The 18,580-nt window shown below is 58.5% G+C and overlaps 3 protein-coding genes across 3 annotated transcripts; 1 reads left to right on the forward strand and 2 right to left on the reverse strand.

The window, feature by feature from the left end:
• Nucleotides 1-371: 371 nt before the first annotated feature.
• Nucleotides 372-6,872, reverse strand: B0T15DRAFT_22785 (uncharacterized protein). Its single transcript, XM_062862903.1, has 3 exons — nt 1,881-6,872; nt 660-1,799; nt 372-596 (listed from the first exon to the last, which is right to left on the reverse strand). Exons 1-3 carry the CDS (start codon nt 6,660-6,662, stop codon nt 480-482), a joined length of 6,039 nt encoding a protein of 2,012 aa, XP_062725844.1. The 5' UTR covers nt 6,663-6,872; the 3' UTR covers nt 372-479.
• A 2,019-nt stretch (nt 6,873-8,891) lies between these two features.
• Nucleotides 8,892-10,406, forward strand: B0T15DRAFT_22848 (uncharacterized protein). The gene is made up of 4 exons (XM_062862912.1): nt 8,892-9,441; nt 9,490-9,830; nt 9,877-10,230; nt 10,294-10,406. Exons 1-4 carry the CDS (start codon nt 8,964-8,966, stop codon nt 10,294-10,296), a joined length of 1,176 nt encoding a protein of 391 aa, XP_062725845.1. The 5' UTR covers nt 8,892-8,963; the 3' UTR covers nt 10,297-10,406.
• Nucleotides 10,407-13,289: 2,883 nt separating this feature from the next.
• On the reverse strand, nt 13,290-14,768 carry B0T15DRAFT_386556 (uncharacterized protein; the record flags this gene model as incomplete). The annotated part of the gene is made up of 1 exon (XM_062864330.1): nt 13,290-14,768. The coding sequence occupies one exon, from the start codon at nt 14,766-14,768 to the stop codon at nt 13,290-13,292; it is 1,479 nt and encodes a 492-aa protein (XP_062725846.1).
• Between the last annotated feature and the right edge of the window lie 3,812 nt (nt 14,769-18,580).

Consider the following 18,580-nt stretch of genomic DNA (forward strand, 5'->3'; position numbering starts at 1 on the left):
GTGAGGTATAGTACAAGACAGAAGAGAACATAAAAAAAAAAAAAAAGCGGTTCAAGAGCAGACGGACGCCGAGGGAATCGTGATGGGTTTGCATTAGCCAGAAGCTTCAAATCCAGGCCCAATTTCAAGGTATTCCTGTGGCCGACGCCGTAAGAAGATGTAAAATAGAAGAAGTGAGAACAACGTTGGGGGTACTAGTAGTAAAAGGTAAAACAAAAGGAAGCCCATTTCTCCTGTTCCAAGTTGGACGTTCCGCATCTGCATTTCCCTGAATTGACCCAACTGATAAACTCTCCGAACGCCGTGCTTGCAATCGCAAATCTCTCCGAAGAATTCCCCCGATATCAACCCCAACAGTAGAAGAGGCCGGTATGCATTGTGGGACGGGTCTGTTCCTTGCTTCGCAGGAGACCCTGTAAAACATCTCGAGCATCATCCCTCATAAGTGTCGTGTCGTCCATTGTTGTGGTTAGGCTTGGTCATGAATCTGCCAACTTCGCGAAATGCTTGGACCATATCCAGCCGACCACATTGTGGGGGTCGTCCTGGTTCTTGGCTAGCCATAACTCGCCCTTCTCGGCGATGACATCAAAAATCTGGGATCCCAGTTTAGCAAAAGGTCGCGGCCCTCAACAGGAATAAAGCAGTGAAAGACTCACCTCCCCGGCTTGGTACGTCAGATAAGGGTACCCTGCCTCGTGCTTGGTATTCTCAATGTTGAACTCAAACAACGACGCGGCGAGCCACAGCACATTGTATGCGTTGCCGCCTCCTCTCTCCCTTGAGGAGGCCCGTGACGAGCGTACGCTTTCCTCGGGTCCGTCCGGCAGCGGCAGGGCCGAGTTGAATAAGCCCGACAGACGCCTAGCGTGTTGCTCCGAGCTGCCACCGGCGCCAGCACCGGGGGGATAGCTCGAGTTGAAGGTTGAGTTCGAATCACGCAGGTTGTTGGTAGACATGGCCGGGGTCGACTCGGAGCTTTGGCGCGGAAGGCTAGCTAGATCGAGGCTGCGACCTGTGTTGGGACGTGCAACAGGTGAGATGGCAGAAGTGGCCGGCCGGGATCCGCTGGCGGTGGCATCGGCCGACGTGATGGGCGATCCGGAAGCGCCACGGACTTGGCCGTTGACGCCGGAGTAGTAGTCTCGGTAGTAGTTTGCTGGGCTCGGTAGGGCGCTGCTCGCGGGCGAGAGGCTGAACTGCCCGCTGTTGCGCTTAGCAAATTCGGGCGTCGGTAATGTTGGGACGTAGTCGCTGTTGATGGACAACCCTCTTGAGCGGGGCGACGTGATGTCGCTGGGTCGTGACCGCGTCTTGGAGAGGATGGAGGCGTCGTCCGCGGTTGACTGAGAAGCACGGCCTTTAACCGTGTGGCTGACGATGCCCAGAGTCATGACCCTCTCCTCTTGCAACGCAAACTCCCGCTGAAAGCTGGACACGATCTCGGAGAGCTCGGGGACATGTGTGACGTCCTGGAGCGGTGCTTTCACCTTCTCCTTCCAGATCTTATACCAAGCCGCCTGGATACTGATGAATTTGCCCAGACAGATGTTGCCCACCTGGGCAGTCATCGCTGAAAGCTTCGGCAGCTCCTTCTTCAGCGTATCGTTGAGCGCCTCGTACTGCTCGACCAGCTCAGCAAGCTGCTTGTCTATCTTCTTGCCGGAGGCCTTCAGCGCCATGTACTTTTCGTAATCGAGGCGCCGCTTGGCTCGCTTCTTCATGGCAAGGTTGGGGTTACCGTAACACCTGATGACCTGCTCAAATGGCTCAATGACATGTTTCCGAACATCGGCGAGCTGGCTCAGCGGGTTAGCAAACAAAAGCCCGGATCAAGCAAGGTATGTACTAGTACTAGTACACGTGGGGCCACGGCTTACGTGTCTCTCCAACGCGATCTTCTCAATGTCTCTCATTGACACGTTGAACTGCACCCATTTACTCTCCAGGTGAGCATAGTCACGGGATGGCTGCAGTCGCATGACGAGCTCCATCGAGGAGAGATACTGAAGGAAGGCATGGACGTATGTCGCCACATCCCTGGTGTAGAACTCCACGTCGCGCAGCACGAGCTGGAGCTGGACGTAGTCGTCCCCGAATTGCTGCTGAAGCCGCTGGTACTCGTCGTCTTCGGGCGTCTTGGCACCCGACACCTGGAGTTTGTCGACACGCTTGCCAAAGGCCCTTGCTAATCCAGTTTTGACATCCGATTCCTTGCGTTTCCTGTTGCTGACAATCTGCCCCACGAGCTCAAAGTTCTTTTTCGTCTTGTTGATCTCGTCGATTGCTTCAATCACCGCCGTCCTCGCGCGGACGAGCGCTTCACGGTCCGGATGATCCTCCGGGGTGTATTTGAGCAGGTGGGTGATGATGTCGGGATACTTGGTGATGCGCTGCATGGGCTTGATAAGCAGCGAGTCCAGGTTCCAGGCCGTTGTCAGCTCTTTCGCCACTTCGTTGCATTCGTTGAGCCAGAGGTTGACGGTCTTGTCTTCCTGAATCTGCACAAGGCGCTTGGTCGAGTGGTCGCTAGACCGCAGATACACCTCGTGCACCGCCTTTAATTGCTCGATATTCCTGGAAAACACGGGGCCGAGAGAGGTAAGCCGGTCCTTGTCGTCCTCCCGATCCGGCCTGTTTGCAGACATGACTGAGTTGAGCGTCGCGGAATCGGAATCCTTTCCATTCAGGTTCGGAGGAGGGGACCTTCTCCCCTTGGGGGTATACACGGTCGATGCGCCTTCTTTGAATTCGACGAGAAGGGTGGCATGGAAAGCAATAATCTCGTCCGTGTTCCGGAAAATCACCTTGACGGTCTTGCTGTCCAAGTTTGGGCATGCCTCGGCGGTGCCCTTGTAGATCTCCTCGACCACGGTCATGTCCCTGACAAAGGCATCCTCCGTGTCGATGAGCTCCCGAATGACCAACTCCCTCTGTCGGAGCCGCTTCTGCTCCTCTTGCTCCTTTTCTGTCAGCGGGGTTTGTCTCTCATACAGTGTATCACTTAGCGAAACCCGGGACGGGTCCAGCGAGTCAAGCCGCATGTGCGAAACGGATTGAGGTGCTGAGGTGGCTTCGGAACGGTCGCCTTTCGCGTCGTGGCTGTACACGTAGCTACTGGGCCGGCTTCCGAGGTGCAGAGTGCTGTCTCGGTCGTAGTCACGCTCGGATGGAGGTATATGGGAGGGTTGGGAAGGAGCACGCCTTGATGACGGCGCTATGCTTCCAGATTCCGACCCGTTGCAAAGCGTGAAGCTGCTGACGGTGGGAAACTCCGGGAACTGTCGATGCTCGGCTGGAAAGTCGGGTAGCATAGGAGAGGAAGCAGCGCCGGGTTTGTCCGGCGGTGCTGTCTCCGGGCTTTGGGTGAGATCTCCTAGGCTTGAAGCACAGGTGCTGAGATCACCCGTAGAGGGTATGATCCTAAGCGACCCACCCGCCTCGCGAGGTGGATGCTCGCGAGGTTGCGACGCAGAACTGTGGTTGCCAAGATCGTGGTCTTCGCTCCCTATTGAGAAGTCGGTCCACGCAGAATGTTGGCTTAACCGATTGCCAGGTGCCAGCAATCCGGGTACAGTCAGACTGTGTGAGGTGTCTGGAGTCTTTTGGTATTCAGCTGGGGAGAGGTGACCATCAAGGGGCGTGCCAGAATCCGAGGAGGTGAAGGTTGAGTCACGCAGAGCAGCAACGTTGTCGCGCAAGCGGGATCCGATGTAAAAGTCCTCAATGCGATCCAAGTTTTCGATCCCACTCCCGGATTCTCCCAACCGGACATCGACTTGCGGCGGCGGCTCGGAGGCAATGATCTCAGGACGGTCGTTGGCGGGAGATTCATCTGGCCGAGGATAAGGGGTCTGAGGTACGGTTGAATGCGGCAGCTCATTGTGCAACGGTTTGAAGTCATTATTAGGGTCTAGAATGGTGACCTTTGTCTCGTAACTCTCGGACGGGAAAGTGTACGGCTGCGGCACATATTCGTCGTCTTCGGCCGGAGCAGGAGTGGCAGCAGGCTCGGGCCCGGGATCGAAGGTCGTGCGGGTTGGTGTGAGCTCGGGAGATGGTTGCGGCTCAGGGGCAGAGGTATCGAGAGATATCTTTATGGAGACGCCGTCGCCCTCGTCGTCCTCGTCGTCTTCGAACGGGTCATGATAGGATGATCTCCTGCGCAAGACCGGAACGGCGGGTTCCTCGGGCCGTGGCCGCTCGAGAGGCTCCGGCTTATGCGGGTCCTGTGTCAAGCTTGGTATAATCACTCCCAAGGCGTCATCGATGGCAGAGGTGCCTTCCTGCTTGGGGGGCTCAGTCTGCACCTCGTGGTCGAACTCTGTAACCCCGCTGGCCATGGAGACGGCGGACAGCGGGATTTCGCCTTGATCCAATTCCGGAGACCCAGCACCGGGAAAGCTGCCCGGTATTTCTAGTCTGAGAGGCCGACATTCGTGGAGGGCATTGGATTCTTCCGCTGGTGGCTGGGGTGTGGATAGATCTGGTGCGGCGTCCTGTAGTTCCTCTATTTCCGGTTCTTCTTTACCTGTCGACGTTTCCAGCCCCCCGTCGCTGTCCGCGGGCTCGTTATGTGGTGTTGCATCGGCATCGGCATCGGCATCCGCATCGACATCGGAAGCAGACGTGGCATTAGTAACTGCCGCCAGAGTGGCCGCCTCTGCCTCAGCTTTTGCCCTGGCTACCGCGGCAAGCTCCTTCTTTCTCTTCTCTGCTGCCACCCGCCTGGCCTCCAAGGCTTGACTCTCCCGAACCGACTTGCTATAGGCGAGCTTGATGGTTTCCCGTCGCTGGGCAAAATCTATCTGTCCCATGGACACCTTGCGCCTCCGTGGAGCTGATTCCTCTGGCTTTGCCGCGGACCGCGACTGTCTCAAAGGTGAGGCGCCTCTCTCTGTCGCGCGCATTCTCGAAGCTGCCGTCGTAGCCGTGGCAACCGACTGCCGGGGGCGAGAGCTGCGAAGGCTAGGCGATAGCTTGGGTGCGGGCACAGAGACGTAGGCATTGAGCCGGCTACTCGGCCGGGTTGATATATTGGCTGGTGGAGGTTTTCGGGGGCTGGGGATGTGAGAGGGTGGCTTGATCCGGCTGGCCGGGTTCTTCGAGGGTGTCCTGGCGCGGGAAGCTGACGACACCTGCTGGCGCGAGCTCCTCCCGCTTGTGGTAGAATGCTTGAAGGTAGAAGGGGAGCTTGAGCGTGTCGATGCGGGGCTGCCATGGCTCGAGGCATCGTTCAAGGTATCGTTTAGCCTTCTCGTCGGTCTTGGAAGGCGCGATGTTGGCGATGCCGGCGACGTGGGTGAGATGGGCGAGTCGACATCGTGCCTGCTGCTCACAATATGATCTGGCCGACTCAATGTCAATTTTGATCCCGCAAGGTCACTCTGGGCTCGAGTATGCTGGCCCTTCGCCGACCTTGAGGCATGATGTTCCGTGCTCTCTTGGTGCGCTGGGTGTGCCGCCCGGTACCAATCGGTTGGTGACGGGGGCTCGATGTCTGGATCCGAGAGGGACCTCATTTGTGTCCGCACGGGGTTGATGGCGTTGGACTCGGAAGTTCTCCTCGGTCGGACCGTCTCAATGCCGAAGCCTGGCGTAACCGAGTCGCTGAGCTCCGGCAGGATCTCGCCAAACAGGAGGCCGTTTTGGCGCGGCGGAGCAGGTCGGGTGCTCGAGGACTCAGTCCCCGCACCCGACGCGAGCGTTGTCATGGACTTGGACCCGTGCGCATTTGTAGAGCCGGCGGCGCGAGGCTTCGATATCCTACTAGCAAACGATTGCGCACTGCTGGACGTCTGGTCTCCGGCACCAGTTCTCGGCCGCTGCGAACTTCGAGCGCCGGAGGATTTACTCGTGTCGCGTCCTGTGTCTCGTGCCGCAGTCGTCCTCGGTGAGCCGTGTGAGGTCGTACCGCTCCCGACACCGGGTGACCTCCCTTGGACGCTGCTGGAAGCCGTGTCTCGGGTTGCGGTTCTCGGGGCGGGCTTTCGGCCGGTCGAGGCGGTCTGTGATGTTGACTGGTCAAATTTCTTTTTGAGATCCCTCACGCTCAGTGGAGCAGCCTGGACTGTGCCGTGGCCGTTCCCTGCTGCCCGCGCCGCGCCATTCCCCAAGTTTCCCCCACTTCGGCTGTCGACCGGGTTCGACGCGGAACGCTGGCTCGGTCGGAGGGCGGTTCGGTGGGTTGCTGGCACGGCGGGGTGTTTTGGCGTCGTCCCGTTCCCGTTTGACCGCGCCGAGGGCGTCTGCCGGGTACTGCTTGACGCGGTCGGCGCCATGGGATCCTTCACTGGCGACGAGACATTCCCGGATTGTTGCAGGCTCTGGTTTTGGTTTTGGTTTTTGTTTTGGTTTTGGTAGCTGCGGTAGAAATCGGACGGGTCTACAAGGTCATCGGCGGAAGCGCGAGAATTCTCGAGATGGTGAGCGGGAGCGGGAGCGATGGCATTGGCGGAATAAGGGTGTGAATTTGTGGCGGCGTGCGGGCTGAGAGACTCGTCGAAGCGGTCGAGGTACTGCGGCTGCGAGTGGTGCGGTAAGTGCGAGTGCAGCAATTGATCTTCAGGGCCGTTCTGGACGTGACGGCGGGTGAAGTCAAAGTGGTCGAGGAGCGGGCCGGGGCGCGAGACAGGCTCGTCTCCGAGACTGCCATGGTCCATGGTGTCGTCCTCGTTCCTCGTCCCATCACTCTCGCTCTCAGGCAGCTCCCGTCGGGCTGGCTACTCTGCACACGCCTCTGGAGCGAACAGGATTTGCGGGTTCCAGAGATCGTCGATGTTCCATGCGGGCAAGCTGGGGTTGCGTGGAGGGTGGGATGTCGGGGCTTGTCGACGTCGCTGCGCTGGCAAGCCCGAGGATTGGCTGCAATTGGGCTGGCACGGCTGGATGGGCTGCCTGCATCAGCGATTGGGACCCCCTTGGCGAATTTGAGCGAAGATGGAAACAGCCATCCATCACGGGTCCCGCTCTCGGCCGGGCTGTAGGCCGGGACCCACCCCTGCCAGAACCCAAATCCGCCAAGAGAATCAAGATTCACTTCCTTCCCGGCTTGGACCACCCTTACCCGCCTTACAAACCACCTAACCCTCCAAAGTTGTAGGTCTCTGGCTCTCTGCTTGTGCATCTTTTCTTGCATGCAACCGGCCTCTGCGACGCGGCCAGGATGGGTTTCTGCAACTTGTCAAACGGGACATGTCGTGAAGCTCGACTCCTGTCACCTGTGAGAGGTTGAGCAGCCTGAACGCAATTTCCTGTGTCGACTGTGGGGGGCCGAGCTCCTGGCTCCTATGCGAGGGCAGCTGCATGGAGAGTCGCACACGATGGAATTGCAAATTGATGATGGGTGGGTGTCGGTGTCCAGTCGATCGTTGGGGCCTTTTTGGGGGACGACCGGATGATGGGCAACAGTTGCCTAACTTTTGGGCTTCGGCCCATTGCGCGCCTCTTTTACCGCTTCGTCTTCTGGTCGGAGTTCCCATCGCATATTTTCGTCATGCTGTGGTAATCACGCAGTATGCAATTTTAACTAAGTACCTATAGTCCATCTGCATCCCAACCGGAAGTTGTCGGGGGATGTCTTTCCAGTACTATCTTCCCTTGTCGAACTTTGGTCATTTGTTGAATCCTCGCTTCTTCATTCAGGTGAATTGATGACCCGGCGAATCGCGTGCACTTGATGGAGTCGCATGAAGTTGAACCTGTGTGGCTGCCCAATTCGTCTCGACATTTCGCCAACCCACCCAAGAGTGGTCACTGTGAATGCCCATGCATCGCCTGGAAACCAACAGACATCCGGATATCAAACACGAATAAACGATCGTGGGGCGCTGAGTGGCTTGACAAGAGGACAACCGTTTGAGGCTTCAATCGTCCCGGCCGCAACCCGCAACCCGCAACCCGGGTCTCGACGCGCCGACGCGCCGTCACACAACGTTTCGCGGGGCATCCAACCCAGTGCGAGCTCGCCAGTGCCACAGCACTGCCGCTGGACAACTTGCCCCTGCTTGTTCCGGGCTTGGCTGCTTTGTTGGAGGCTGTCCGCTCTACCGGCAACGTCCAATCGCCCGTTCGACCGACCTGGACGCGCTCATCGTCCGTCAGCCTGCCATTGCAGTTGTTACTCAGACGAATTGGCCGACGCAGCGGAAAAAGCACGGAATCCAGATCGCAGTTCATCTCATCCCGCGCCCGCCAGCCCAATCACCCGGCAGCACATGTCAATTCGTTGCTGACAGACCTCTCTCCCTCGGCACCAGGGTAGCCGATGTCTCATCGACGGGAATTGGGTTTGAAGGAACTTTCGATGCCCAAGGACATTGGTGGTTTTCGACAGTAGGGAATTGTGCTGGATTTATCGGAAAACCGGCCGGTGTGGGCCTAAACCACCGGACCCATCGGACCCATCGGACCCCGCATGAACGATGGGTCATGCTCCGGGTCCGGCGCCCCGGAAGAGGGCCCGAAGCCCCGGCGGCGGGCTAGTCCGTGACGGCTGCGCAGATCGACGGGCCAAGCATGCCAAACACGAACAACAGCCGCGCGGCGCCGTTGTCAATCACGCACTGCTGACCCAGTTTTACTCTGAGATACAGACATTGCGCCAGTATGCTCTCTCAAGACTGCCCGCTTCCTCGCGCATCCGGCGGCGGAAGATCGCATCGGTGGGACTGGGAGAATCTCCACCCGACAAGCCTCACACAGATGACGAGCTCGCCTTGGGAGATCTCCTCGACTCAACCGTCGTTGCTCGCCGCCATCATACCGAGGCTGGCCACGAGCACCGCTGGGAACAGTATGTCGCCTACAGTCAGAAAGGCGACGAGTCGAAACTGACGCTCTCGGATGGCCTCAAGGGGTCAATGTACTCGCAAGCCGAGGTAAGCCGAGAAATGTGGTGACCGTTTGAGACATCATGACTTACGCCGTGGCACACAAAGATTGTCGACTTTGTCATCTGGCTCATGTTCTCTCGAGAAAGTGCCAACTCTTGGCCGAAGCACTTGCTCTGCGACGGCTTTCGAAGACAGGCCGGCCCCAGCAACGGCCGCAATCCCGCTACTGCCACGGCTATTCCGGGATTGCACTCGGTCTACCCCAATCAGCATGTTCAGGCCCTGAGGGCGTCACCATGGCCTCAGCTACTCATGCTGTTGGGGAAGGAAGGGGAGCGCATCATGATCGATCTTCTAGTTGACTGTGCCATCTTTCGGTCCGTGAAGGCTGGGAAAGGGAACCTTTACCAATTGAGCGGGATCCCAGTTTCTCAGCTCGAGCCTTTAGGACAGGATGGGGACAAAGAAGGGCTTCCGCTAACGGGTGCTGGACAGCGCAATGCGGAGCGCCGTCCATCAGAGATCTCCTTTGTCAGGAGTAGGATGCTCTACGCAAGAGCCGCGTTCAATGCTCGAGGGCTAGTCCACTTTGGGCTGCGTCACATCCGTATGTTACCCGTTTCTCGCTGATATCGGTCAGTGCTCATGCTTTTAGACGTTTTGAATCGTTTTCCCTACAAGGGCCCGTCTACGGCGGGAGCCGACAAAGACGATGGCAGTGTCGCGCATATCATGATGTACATGTTTCCTCGACAGTTTGGTCTACACAATGTCTTCACATCCACCGTGGATCGTCAACAGACCGCCCAGAAGTTTCAGGATTACACTCTTCGCGAAGAGGAGATAGCACACAAGTTCCCAGCGGCGGAGGCCGGAGGCAAGCCCACCAAGCATGTTCCCAAGAGACTTCGGGGCAAATTGATGTCCCTAGTCCAGCGGCTCCAGGTGCTCCACAAACGGTGCTCATATGCTGAGTTGCTGCACCATTATTGTCCAGTAAGTAAAGGGATTAACGTCGATGGTGCGGTGCTAATTTGCCTAGGTATACGGACAATTCGACGGCAAGGGAAAGGTTCCGGCAGACGCAATCAAGACTCTCCCATCCTCCTCCAGATCTTTGACGAGATCCGTTGGCGGTGGGAAGAAGTCGAAATGTCCGGCGGCTGTTCCTCCCCCCGCTCTGCAGTATGGCTCTCTCACCGACCTGGCCACTCCGGTGTCAAGCGTCTCGGCTCTCTGCCAGGCTGTGCTATCGAAAGTAATCCCGAACGAGTTCTGGGGCCAGGGCGCTACGCAGGAGCACAACCGAGCCTGCTTTCTGAAGAGTGTTCATCACTTCATTCATCTTCGTCGATTCGAGAGCATGTGTCTTCACGAAGTGATGCAAGGAATGAAGGTGAGCACATGTTCATACAACCCGCTGTGTCGGGCCTCAGGATTGACTGTCTCGTCAGATAAGTGATATTGAATGGCTCACGCCCCCAGGACTGGGCAGCAAGAGAAGCTCACAGTCGGACACGCGCAAGCGGACCGAGATCTTCTACGAGTTCTTGTATTATCTGTTTGATTCGTTCCTGATACCCCTTATCCGCAGCAATTTCTATGTTACCGAGTCCAATGTCGACAAATACCGTCTCTTCTTCTTCCGCCACGATGTCTGGCGTTATGTGGCCGAGCCGGCCATGGCTACCCTGAAAGCAACCATGTTCGAGGAGGTGAAAACGGCGGACGCTCTCCGAGTGTTGGAAGCCCGTCGACTTGGCTATTCACAAGTGCGGCTCTTGCCTAAACAGGCCAAGATGCGGCCCATCATGAACCTGCGCCGACGGACGCTTCTCCGAGGAGCCACTAAGGTCCTTGGCCCCAGCATCAACTCCATTCTAGGGCCGGTCAGCTCGATGCTCCAAGACGAGAAGGTGAGAAGATCCCGTGGCGGATGGCCCAGGACGTTATCCCGCTGACAAAAACAGGCTCGGCATCCGGACCGTCTCGGCTCCTCGTTGTTCTCCGTCGGGGACATATACCAGCGCATCAAGGCGTTCAAGACGAGGCTCGGCAGCGGGCAGCACCAGTTCTACTTCGCCAAAGTTGACGTCCAAGCCGCGTTCGACACGATCCCTCAGGACGCCATGATCGACCTGCTGAAGCATATCCCCCGGCAATCGTACTACAGGATGCTGAAACACGTCGAAGTAGCCCTGCTCGAGTCGGCTTCCGGGAGCAGCTCAAATGCGAAACCCACCAAGAGGTGGCATACCCTAGCTAAGGCCGACGACGACACGCGAAGCTTCCCAGAAAGGGTCGAGGAGTCACTCGGTGCCAAGAGAAAGAACACCGTCTTCATCAGCAGCGCGGTCCAGAAGACGCACAGCACGCACGATCTGGTGGCCCTCACGGCTACTCACATTCAACAGAACCTGGTCCGGATCGGCAAGAAGTACTACCGCCAAAAGGCTGGCATCCCGCAGGGCTCGGTCCTGTCGTCGACGCTTTGCAACTATTTCTACGCCGACCTGGAAGAGAAACACTTGTCGTTCCTACGGGCGGATGATTGTCTGCTGCTGCGTCTGATAGATGATTTCATCCTCATTACCACGGACCAGAGGAAGGCGCGCCGGTTTGTCGACATCATGCACGCCGGCCTTCCGAGATACGGGGTTACAGTCAACCCGGACAAGAGCCTGACAAACTTCCCCCTCACGGTACGCGGGACTGCGGTCGCCAGGCCGGACGACTTGCGAAAATTCCCCTACTGCGGCCTGTTGATCGACTGCAAGTCACTGGCCGTGACTAAGCAGCGGGATAGCTCAAAGGGTCCCCGTATGTCATGCCATTCGCAATGCTTTACTTTATACTTGTCAAGGTCTGGAAGATGCTGATGCAAATGAGAAAAAAACAGTAATATTCAATTCACTCACCGTTGAGTACTCACGTTGTCCCGGCCGGACGTTCAAGCGCAAAGTCATCAGTAAGCTGGAGGCTGCCTGCCCTTTCCGTCTTACATGTTGCGATTACCCCTCGCTCGAGTCTGCTAACACCCGCCCCCTAGACGCCTTCAAAATCCAATCCCACCTCATGTTCTTCGACACGTCGCACAACTCGCGCCGGGCGGTGCTGGGGAACATCTACTCGGCCTTTGTCGAGACGGCCACCAAGATGTGGGCGTATGCTCGCTGCATGACCAGCAGGCCGAGCACAGGGATCTTGATCGGTGGGTGCCCTGTCCATCTCGAAAGTCAATTCTGTTTTGGTGGACGATGGGATGGGTATTTGGTGAAGAAAGAAGGCTGACCCTGTGCTCAGACACCATCAGGACGCTGGTCGATGTGGCATTTGTGTTGTTGACGAACCGGGCCAGGAAGCAGAGGTTTCCCGGGTATGAATGCCGGGTGAACAAGGGAGAAGTGACTTGGTATGTCTTCTTTTCCCGGGCACCATCTTCCGATTTCTTCGTGTCTACAGCCAAGTTTGGCTGACTAGCGTCTCTTAATCGTCTAGGCTGGTCATGGTGGCGTGCAGGCAGGTGCTGGTAAGGAAGCAGACGGGCTATGGGGAGGTCATTAGCTGGCTCGAGACAGAGACTCGGAAGCTGTCTGCTCAGAAGGGCGTGGATGTGGGAGTCCTCGTCGGCGTTGCGAAGGCGTTGCCAGTACGTGAGCGGAAGGGGAAACTGTGAAGAGTACTAGTAGCACTCGTTTGTGCCTTTTCTGGGAAGTGGCTGAAGCGCTTACACTTGGTATCGATTATAAGCTTCAGCGTTTATGAGAGCCCGCTGTTGAAGAGCCGTCGGCGCGGGATGGAGGATGATATCTCGGCCAAGATAAGATCTCCCATATGAAAGGGACCTTGCTCGTAGTATGTGCCTACAGGCCTCACCTCGTTAACTTGTCCTTCCGATCCGACCTTCTCATCCCCGAGTAAGAGAAACCCCAGAAGTCACACCCCTCTCCCGGCCTCACGGGTTCCATACGACTGATCCTGCACGACCCGTGTATTATCCGGCCATATCACAAACCCCGGCCAGTCAAGCGGTAACTACTCCGTGCTCATATACTAACTCAGCCGAAAACAACACGAGACCTGTTTTCTGGGTGTGAAGTGTAGGGAGCAAGATTTAAACAGCATATAAGTGCTACTATATTAAAGGTAGACAAGAAAAAAAGAAATAGCAACCCAATTCTTGAGACACCGAATCGTGAAACTGAACCAAACAGCAGGTGTATCATGCATCGCTCTCATCATAATCATCGTCATCATCATCTCTACACAAGAACAACATAGAGAAGAAAAAAAAAGGAGAATATTAGTCAAGTCCCCCTCCTCAACTCCACTCAGGAAAACAGAAACAAAACCCAACCCAGGGATATCTTCTTTTTTTCAGCCGTTCCAACCCAAATCCCGCCTCGCCTCCGCTCTATTAGAATAAAAAGCCCCTCCTCCCAATCTCATAGATGATCAAAGATAACCCCCCGCCCCTTCCATACTGATATCACTCAGGGGTGCTCCCCTGGTATAACCACGAGGGCTGTTATCCCCGCCAGCCGACGATCCACCGACACTCCTCGCCTCCAGACTGACGCCGCCGGGCTCCGACACGGGCGTCATCAGCCTGCTATTCTTCCCCTTGGTACCAGTAGGAGTGCCCCTCCTGCTGCCGCCCCTGGCGTTCTCCGACCCCACGACCAGCACCTGCGCGGGCGTGACAACAATCTCGTCGTCGCCCCTGCCCTGGTCGTCGCCCTTGCGCAGCACGAGCGGGAACAGCACGACGCGCACGGTGGCCTTGGCCACCTCGAGCTCCTCGTTGGACTCGGCGAAACTGCCCGAGGCCTCGTTCATGAGCGCCGCGTTGAAGGTGACCAGCTCGGTGAGCTCGCCCGCGTCGTCGTACTCGGGCTGCAGGGGCGGGAGCATCATGTACTCGGCGCGCTGGCAGCGCATCTCGATGGCGAGCCCCACGGCCTCGCGGATGACGCGGCGCAGTTGGGCTTGGATCTGTTCCTCGAGGTTGGAGGGCGGCGGGAGGATCTTGGAGAGGGTGTCGAAGATGGCCAGCACGACGGCTTCGGTGTCCTGGTCGCGCTGCTTCTTGAAGGACGGGCGGCGCGAGAGCAGGGTGAGCGTGACGGCACGCCACTGGCGCACGGCGTGGGGCGGGCCGACCTCGATGAGCTGCTTCTCGAGCTGCTTGAGCTTCTGGCGCTGCTCGCGGTCCATGCCGAAGAGGTAGCGGGTGAAGACGAACTCCCAGACCATGTTCATGGTCATGCTCATGAAGATGTCGCGGCGGCGGACGCGGTCGTTGAGGTACGAGTCGACGTTGGAACCGTCGAGGACGGCGTTGTCCAGCCGGTCGATGAGCTTCTCGTCGCTGAGCTCCGACGTCAGACGGCAGGCACGCATGTCGCTGAACTTGGAGAAGCGCAGGACCCATTGCTGCACGTGGGCGCACAGCTGCTGGCAGCGGTGGTCGAAGTAGTCGATGTCGTGGATGTCGAGGAAGTCTGGATCATCCAGCGGCCGGTCGCGCTCCAGGATCTGTTGCTGCATCTCGCGGATCTGGGCCGTCGTCGCCTCTAGCTGGGTACGCAGCTGCACGATCTCGTTGTCCCTGTCTTGCAGCGTGCGGGCGGTCTGGGCATGGTCCGCCTCGAGACGGCGGATCTCCTCGTGGTGCTTGACGGCAATGGCCGAGGTGGAGCTGCGCAGGCCCTCGTTGGTCTGGTTCAATCGGTCAATGACCTCGTTGGCCTCCTTGAGCATGCGCTTGAGCGACTCGATTTCGGCATCGCGCTCGGCCAGAGCGGCGACACTCCGATGGGTCACCGACGACTCGGCCTGGGCGCGGGCTTCGGCGAGCCTGCGGTTCTCGGCCAGGAGCTCCTCGACGTGCCGCTGGAGCTCGAGCATCTGCATGCTCTGGCGGCGGCGCATGCTGTGCGGGCGAGTGGGCGAGCGCGGCGAGCCGATGCGGCCCTCGCCGAAGCCATCCTGGGATTGTTAGCCGCTTGAATTGGACAAATGACAACAATTAAAGAAAATTCAGAAGGACAAAAAAAATTTTTAAACATACGTAGACATCAGTCATGTCCTGCTTCGCGCGGGCACGGCCCTCATTTGCAACGGGAGTGGTGTTGTGTGGAACGTTTCCAGTTGTTGCGGTGGGTGCGGCAGCAGCGGCAGACGACGACGACGGCGATGAGAGCAGCACTGCTCCTCCCAGTGCGGTTGCTGCACCGGCAATGATTGCTGCTGCTGCTGCAGCAGACTCGCCAGTATTGGCCGGGCTTTGCGGTGTGACGGGCCGCAGATTTTCTTGCTCGCAGGCCTTGGACGCGAGATCTCGTTGGCTGAGCGAGACGGCCCGCAGGTCGCCCTTGTTGCCCCGCCTGTCCATTCTGCGCAGCTGCAGCGGAGGCGTGGGTGTCTCGCCGTACGAGCGGAGACTGCCTGGACTGTCAGGCCGCAGCGCAGATTCAGGGGTACGCAGGCGGGCCATGCTGGTATTGGACGGCACGCGTCGCGCGGTGGGGTCTGCGGGTCTGGGTGACTGCTGCGCGCTCTCTGACAGGCTGCGCCGACCGGCCATCGGGGATGCAGCAGCAGCGCCCGCAGCGCCCACAGCACCCACAGCACCGAAAATGTTGGAAGGTGAAGGTGCTGGGACCCGCTTCTTGCTAACCTGTAGCTTCTCTGGCTCAGGCGTGCGAGCAGGCGGTGAAGGCTCGTACAGGCGCGGGGTTTCGGGCCCAATGGCGCCAACTTGGACTCGATGGCCGCTTGTTAGCGGAGACGTCCTGCGGGTGATACGGCGGTCTGCATCGTCGTTGCGTGGTGTTGCGGGAATTTTTGGCGAAAGACCCTCTCCGACTGGCGTGCAACTCCTGATGTTCTCCATCGAATCTTTGAGATGCACGCCGCTGTCGCGGATGGCGCCATGGCCATTGTCGTTGTGGCCCAAGCGGTGTGACAGACGAGGTGGGCTGGACGAGATGCCGCTATCCCGGTGTAGTTCGGGCGCGTTCGGGACATGGCGGGCATGATGACGACCCCGCGTTGGCGACTCTTGTAGACTGGCCGGCTCGTCCTCGTCCTCAGACAGCTCCTCTTGCACCGGCGGCAGACTGGAATACGACCGCATGAAGTCCGAGAAATTGGACAGAGCGGGGAGCCGGACGGGCTCATCTTCCGCCGCAAGCGCCGTGTCCTTCTTGTCTTCCGCCGCCGGCTCCCGGGTGGTGAATACCTCTTCATCCGCAATGTCGTCCGGGAAGGAAAAGGCCCGCTGCACTGGCTCCGGCGATGGCGTGCTTCCCTGCCGCTGCTTCTTGTTCCTGCCCAACGGATCCGCCGTGGTGGATGGGTCCCGGAGCGATCTTGGGATCGTCTCAGAATCCATACGGCCCAGACCTGACCCCTCCGAAAGGTCGTAAGTCTCCGTGCTCGCCCCCTTCTCAAGTGCCGGTTCTTCAGCATCTGCGCCCCTCTTTGCTGCATTGTCCGCGATACCCCCGATCTCCTCTTCTCCCTTTGGCTGCGCATCCGTTTCCGTCTTTGCCAGGTCCACACCCCTCTCCCTCTCCCTGGTCTCTTCAACGTCCACCCTTCTCTCCGCCACTGCCTTCTCGGCTGGCTCGCCAAGCTCCATCTTTGTGGGCTGCGAGCCGCTTCCCCTGGTCTCCTCCACAGCCATGTGCGCCTGCACGTCATTATCCTGGCGCTCGTCCACATCCCCACTGATCTCCCCAACGACACCACGGTCATCCGTTTCCCCCTTGTCCTGGGGAACATCCGACACCTCGCCAGATTTCTCATCCAACTTCTTTGGCTTGCTGCCCTTCTCCTTCTCTTTCTTAGCAGCACCACTAAACATCTCCGCCAACAGTGCCACCCCACCGCTAAGCGCGCCTGCCGCTCCCGCAAGAGCCGCATCATCATCCTTTCCCGACTTGCTCTCCCGATATTGCTCCTCTTCCTCTCTCTGATTCGTAGGCTTGCCCCTGTCCTCACTGACCGAGCCCCGCAATACTTCCGGGGCATCGACGACAGGATTGGATATTTCGATAGTATTCGCCTGCTCCTGCGTCCTGACTTTCTTCCGGTGCGCCTCCTCGTAGTCGTCAAAAGGTGGATCATGCGAGAGGTGGCTGCTGGGTTGGGCCGGCGTGAGGTCCACGCCGAGCTGTCGGGACGCTTCGACTTGGGCATCCAAGGAGGGGGGAGTCTCGAGCGCGGTCAAAAGTTTCGGTGAGGGCGCGTCCTCGGGGTAAGGGTCAGGCGGGTTCGGAATCAGGCCGAGACCGATTGTCGTCGTCGCCGGTGCTGTGATCTGCGGAGACATCTGCAAGGCTTCTGACATGGCCGGGTGGAGTTGGAGTTCGACTTCCTCAGCGACCGGGGTTTGAGGACGGCTGCCTGGTCTGATCTCGAGCTCGTTGTTTTTGATGGCCTCGGCAGCAGCAGGAGGCACTGTGGGCTGCTCCTCCGGATAAGCCACTGTGAAGCCGGAAGCGACTGGTTCTGCAGCGGCCGGCCTTTCCTCCTGAGAGGCTGGCAGCGAGTCGTTTGTCTCGCGCTTCTTCCTCCTGTCCCTTCCGGATTTCTTGCTGGTGAACTCGATGACCTCCTCCTCCTTGGGGCCATCTTCAAGAGGTGGCTCCACGGCGAGAACATCACCGGGAGTCTGAACATCGGCAGATGCTTCCAGCAAGCCACGACCCGTCGGGTCTTCGTCTTGCACGGGTTCAGGAACGGAAGGCGCTTCAACCTGGACAACCTCAAGAACAGGCGTCTCTTCCATGTCCACGGGTAGTGGAATGACCGGCGCCTCTTCGATTTGCACGGGTTCTCGGGTGGCCGGTTCCTCCTCGACGTGAACTCGTTCAGAAAGAGCCATCTCGGGCGGCACCACGAGCTCAAGCGCAGCTTGTTTGCCCTTCTCCGGTGGGGTATCCTCAGATTCCTTCGGCTGTTGTTGCTGTGCCTCCGATGCGCCGTAAAGCTCGTGCGGCTGGGCATTCGCACCTTCCCCGGTGAGTCCTTGGCGAGATTCCTGCGGAATACTGACGGGCCTATCCTCAACCGTAGCAACGGCTGGAGCTCCTGATCCAACCTGCTGCTCAGGCGCGACTTGCGCAGGGATAGGAAGCACCTCGACTTCAGGAGTAGTGGCAGACCCCGCAGCCGCTTCTGTCTCTGTCACCGGCTCTGGTGTGAATCGCGCTTCTGGCGTTATTGGTGCGGGTTCAGGAGTGTCTTGCTCGGTGCTGACAACAAGCGGGAGCTTGGTTGCAGGCGTGGACTCGGATAGAGGCGCCTCGGGCACTGTTTCTGGCTCAGGGGCAGATTTCCCTTCGACAGCAGCAGCAGTTTCCTTGCTCTTCTTGGGTGCATCATGAGTCTCGTCCACCTCAGCCGCGACGGCGTCGAGGGCCTCGGGCAGTGCCTGAGGTTGGACAACATGGGAGACTTCGTTGACGGACTCCAAGGCCTGAGTGGGTGGGGCGTCCTCCCCAACTCCGGGTTCCGGAAGACCCCTGTCAGCTTCTGCATCTATTGTGGAGTCGAGATGCGTTGTCTCTGCATCTGGGGGCTTGGGGACTTCCAACTCGGGTTGGGGTTGGGGTTCAGCGATCCTATCCTCGCCCTTATTCTCCTTTTCATCTTTCTTCTCGTCCTTCGTCGAATCTCTGTCTTCGGCCGGGGTTTCTGGCTTCGCAGGCGCCGGCGGGCCCAACAATGTCTCC

This window comes from Chaetomium strumarium (assembly GCF_033439665.1).
Source record: "Chaetomium strumarium strain CBS 333.67 chromosome Unknown B0T15scaffold_1, whole genome shotgun sequence".
Taxonomy (NCBI): domain Eukaryota; kingdom Fungi; phylum Ascomycota; class Sordariomycetes; order Sordariales; family Chaetomiaceae; genus Chaetomium; species Chaetomium strumarium.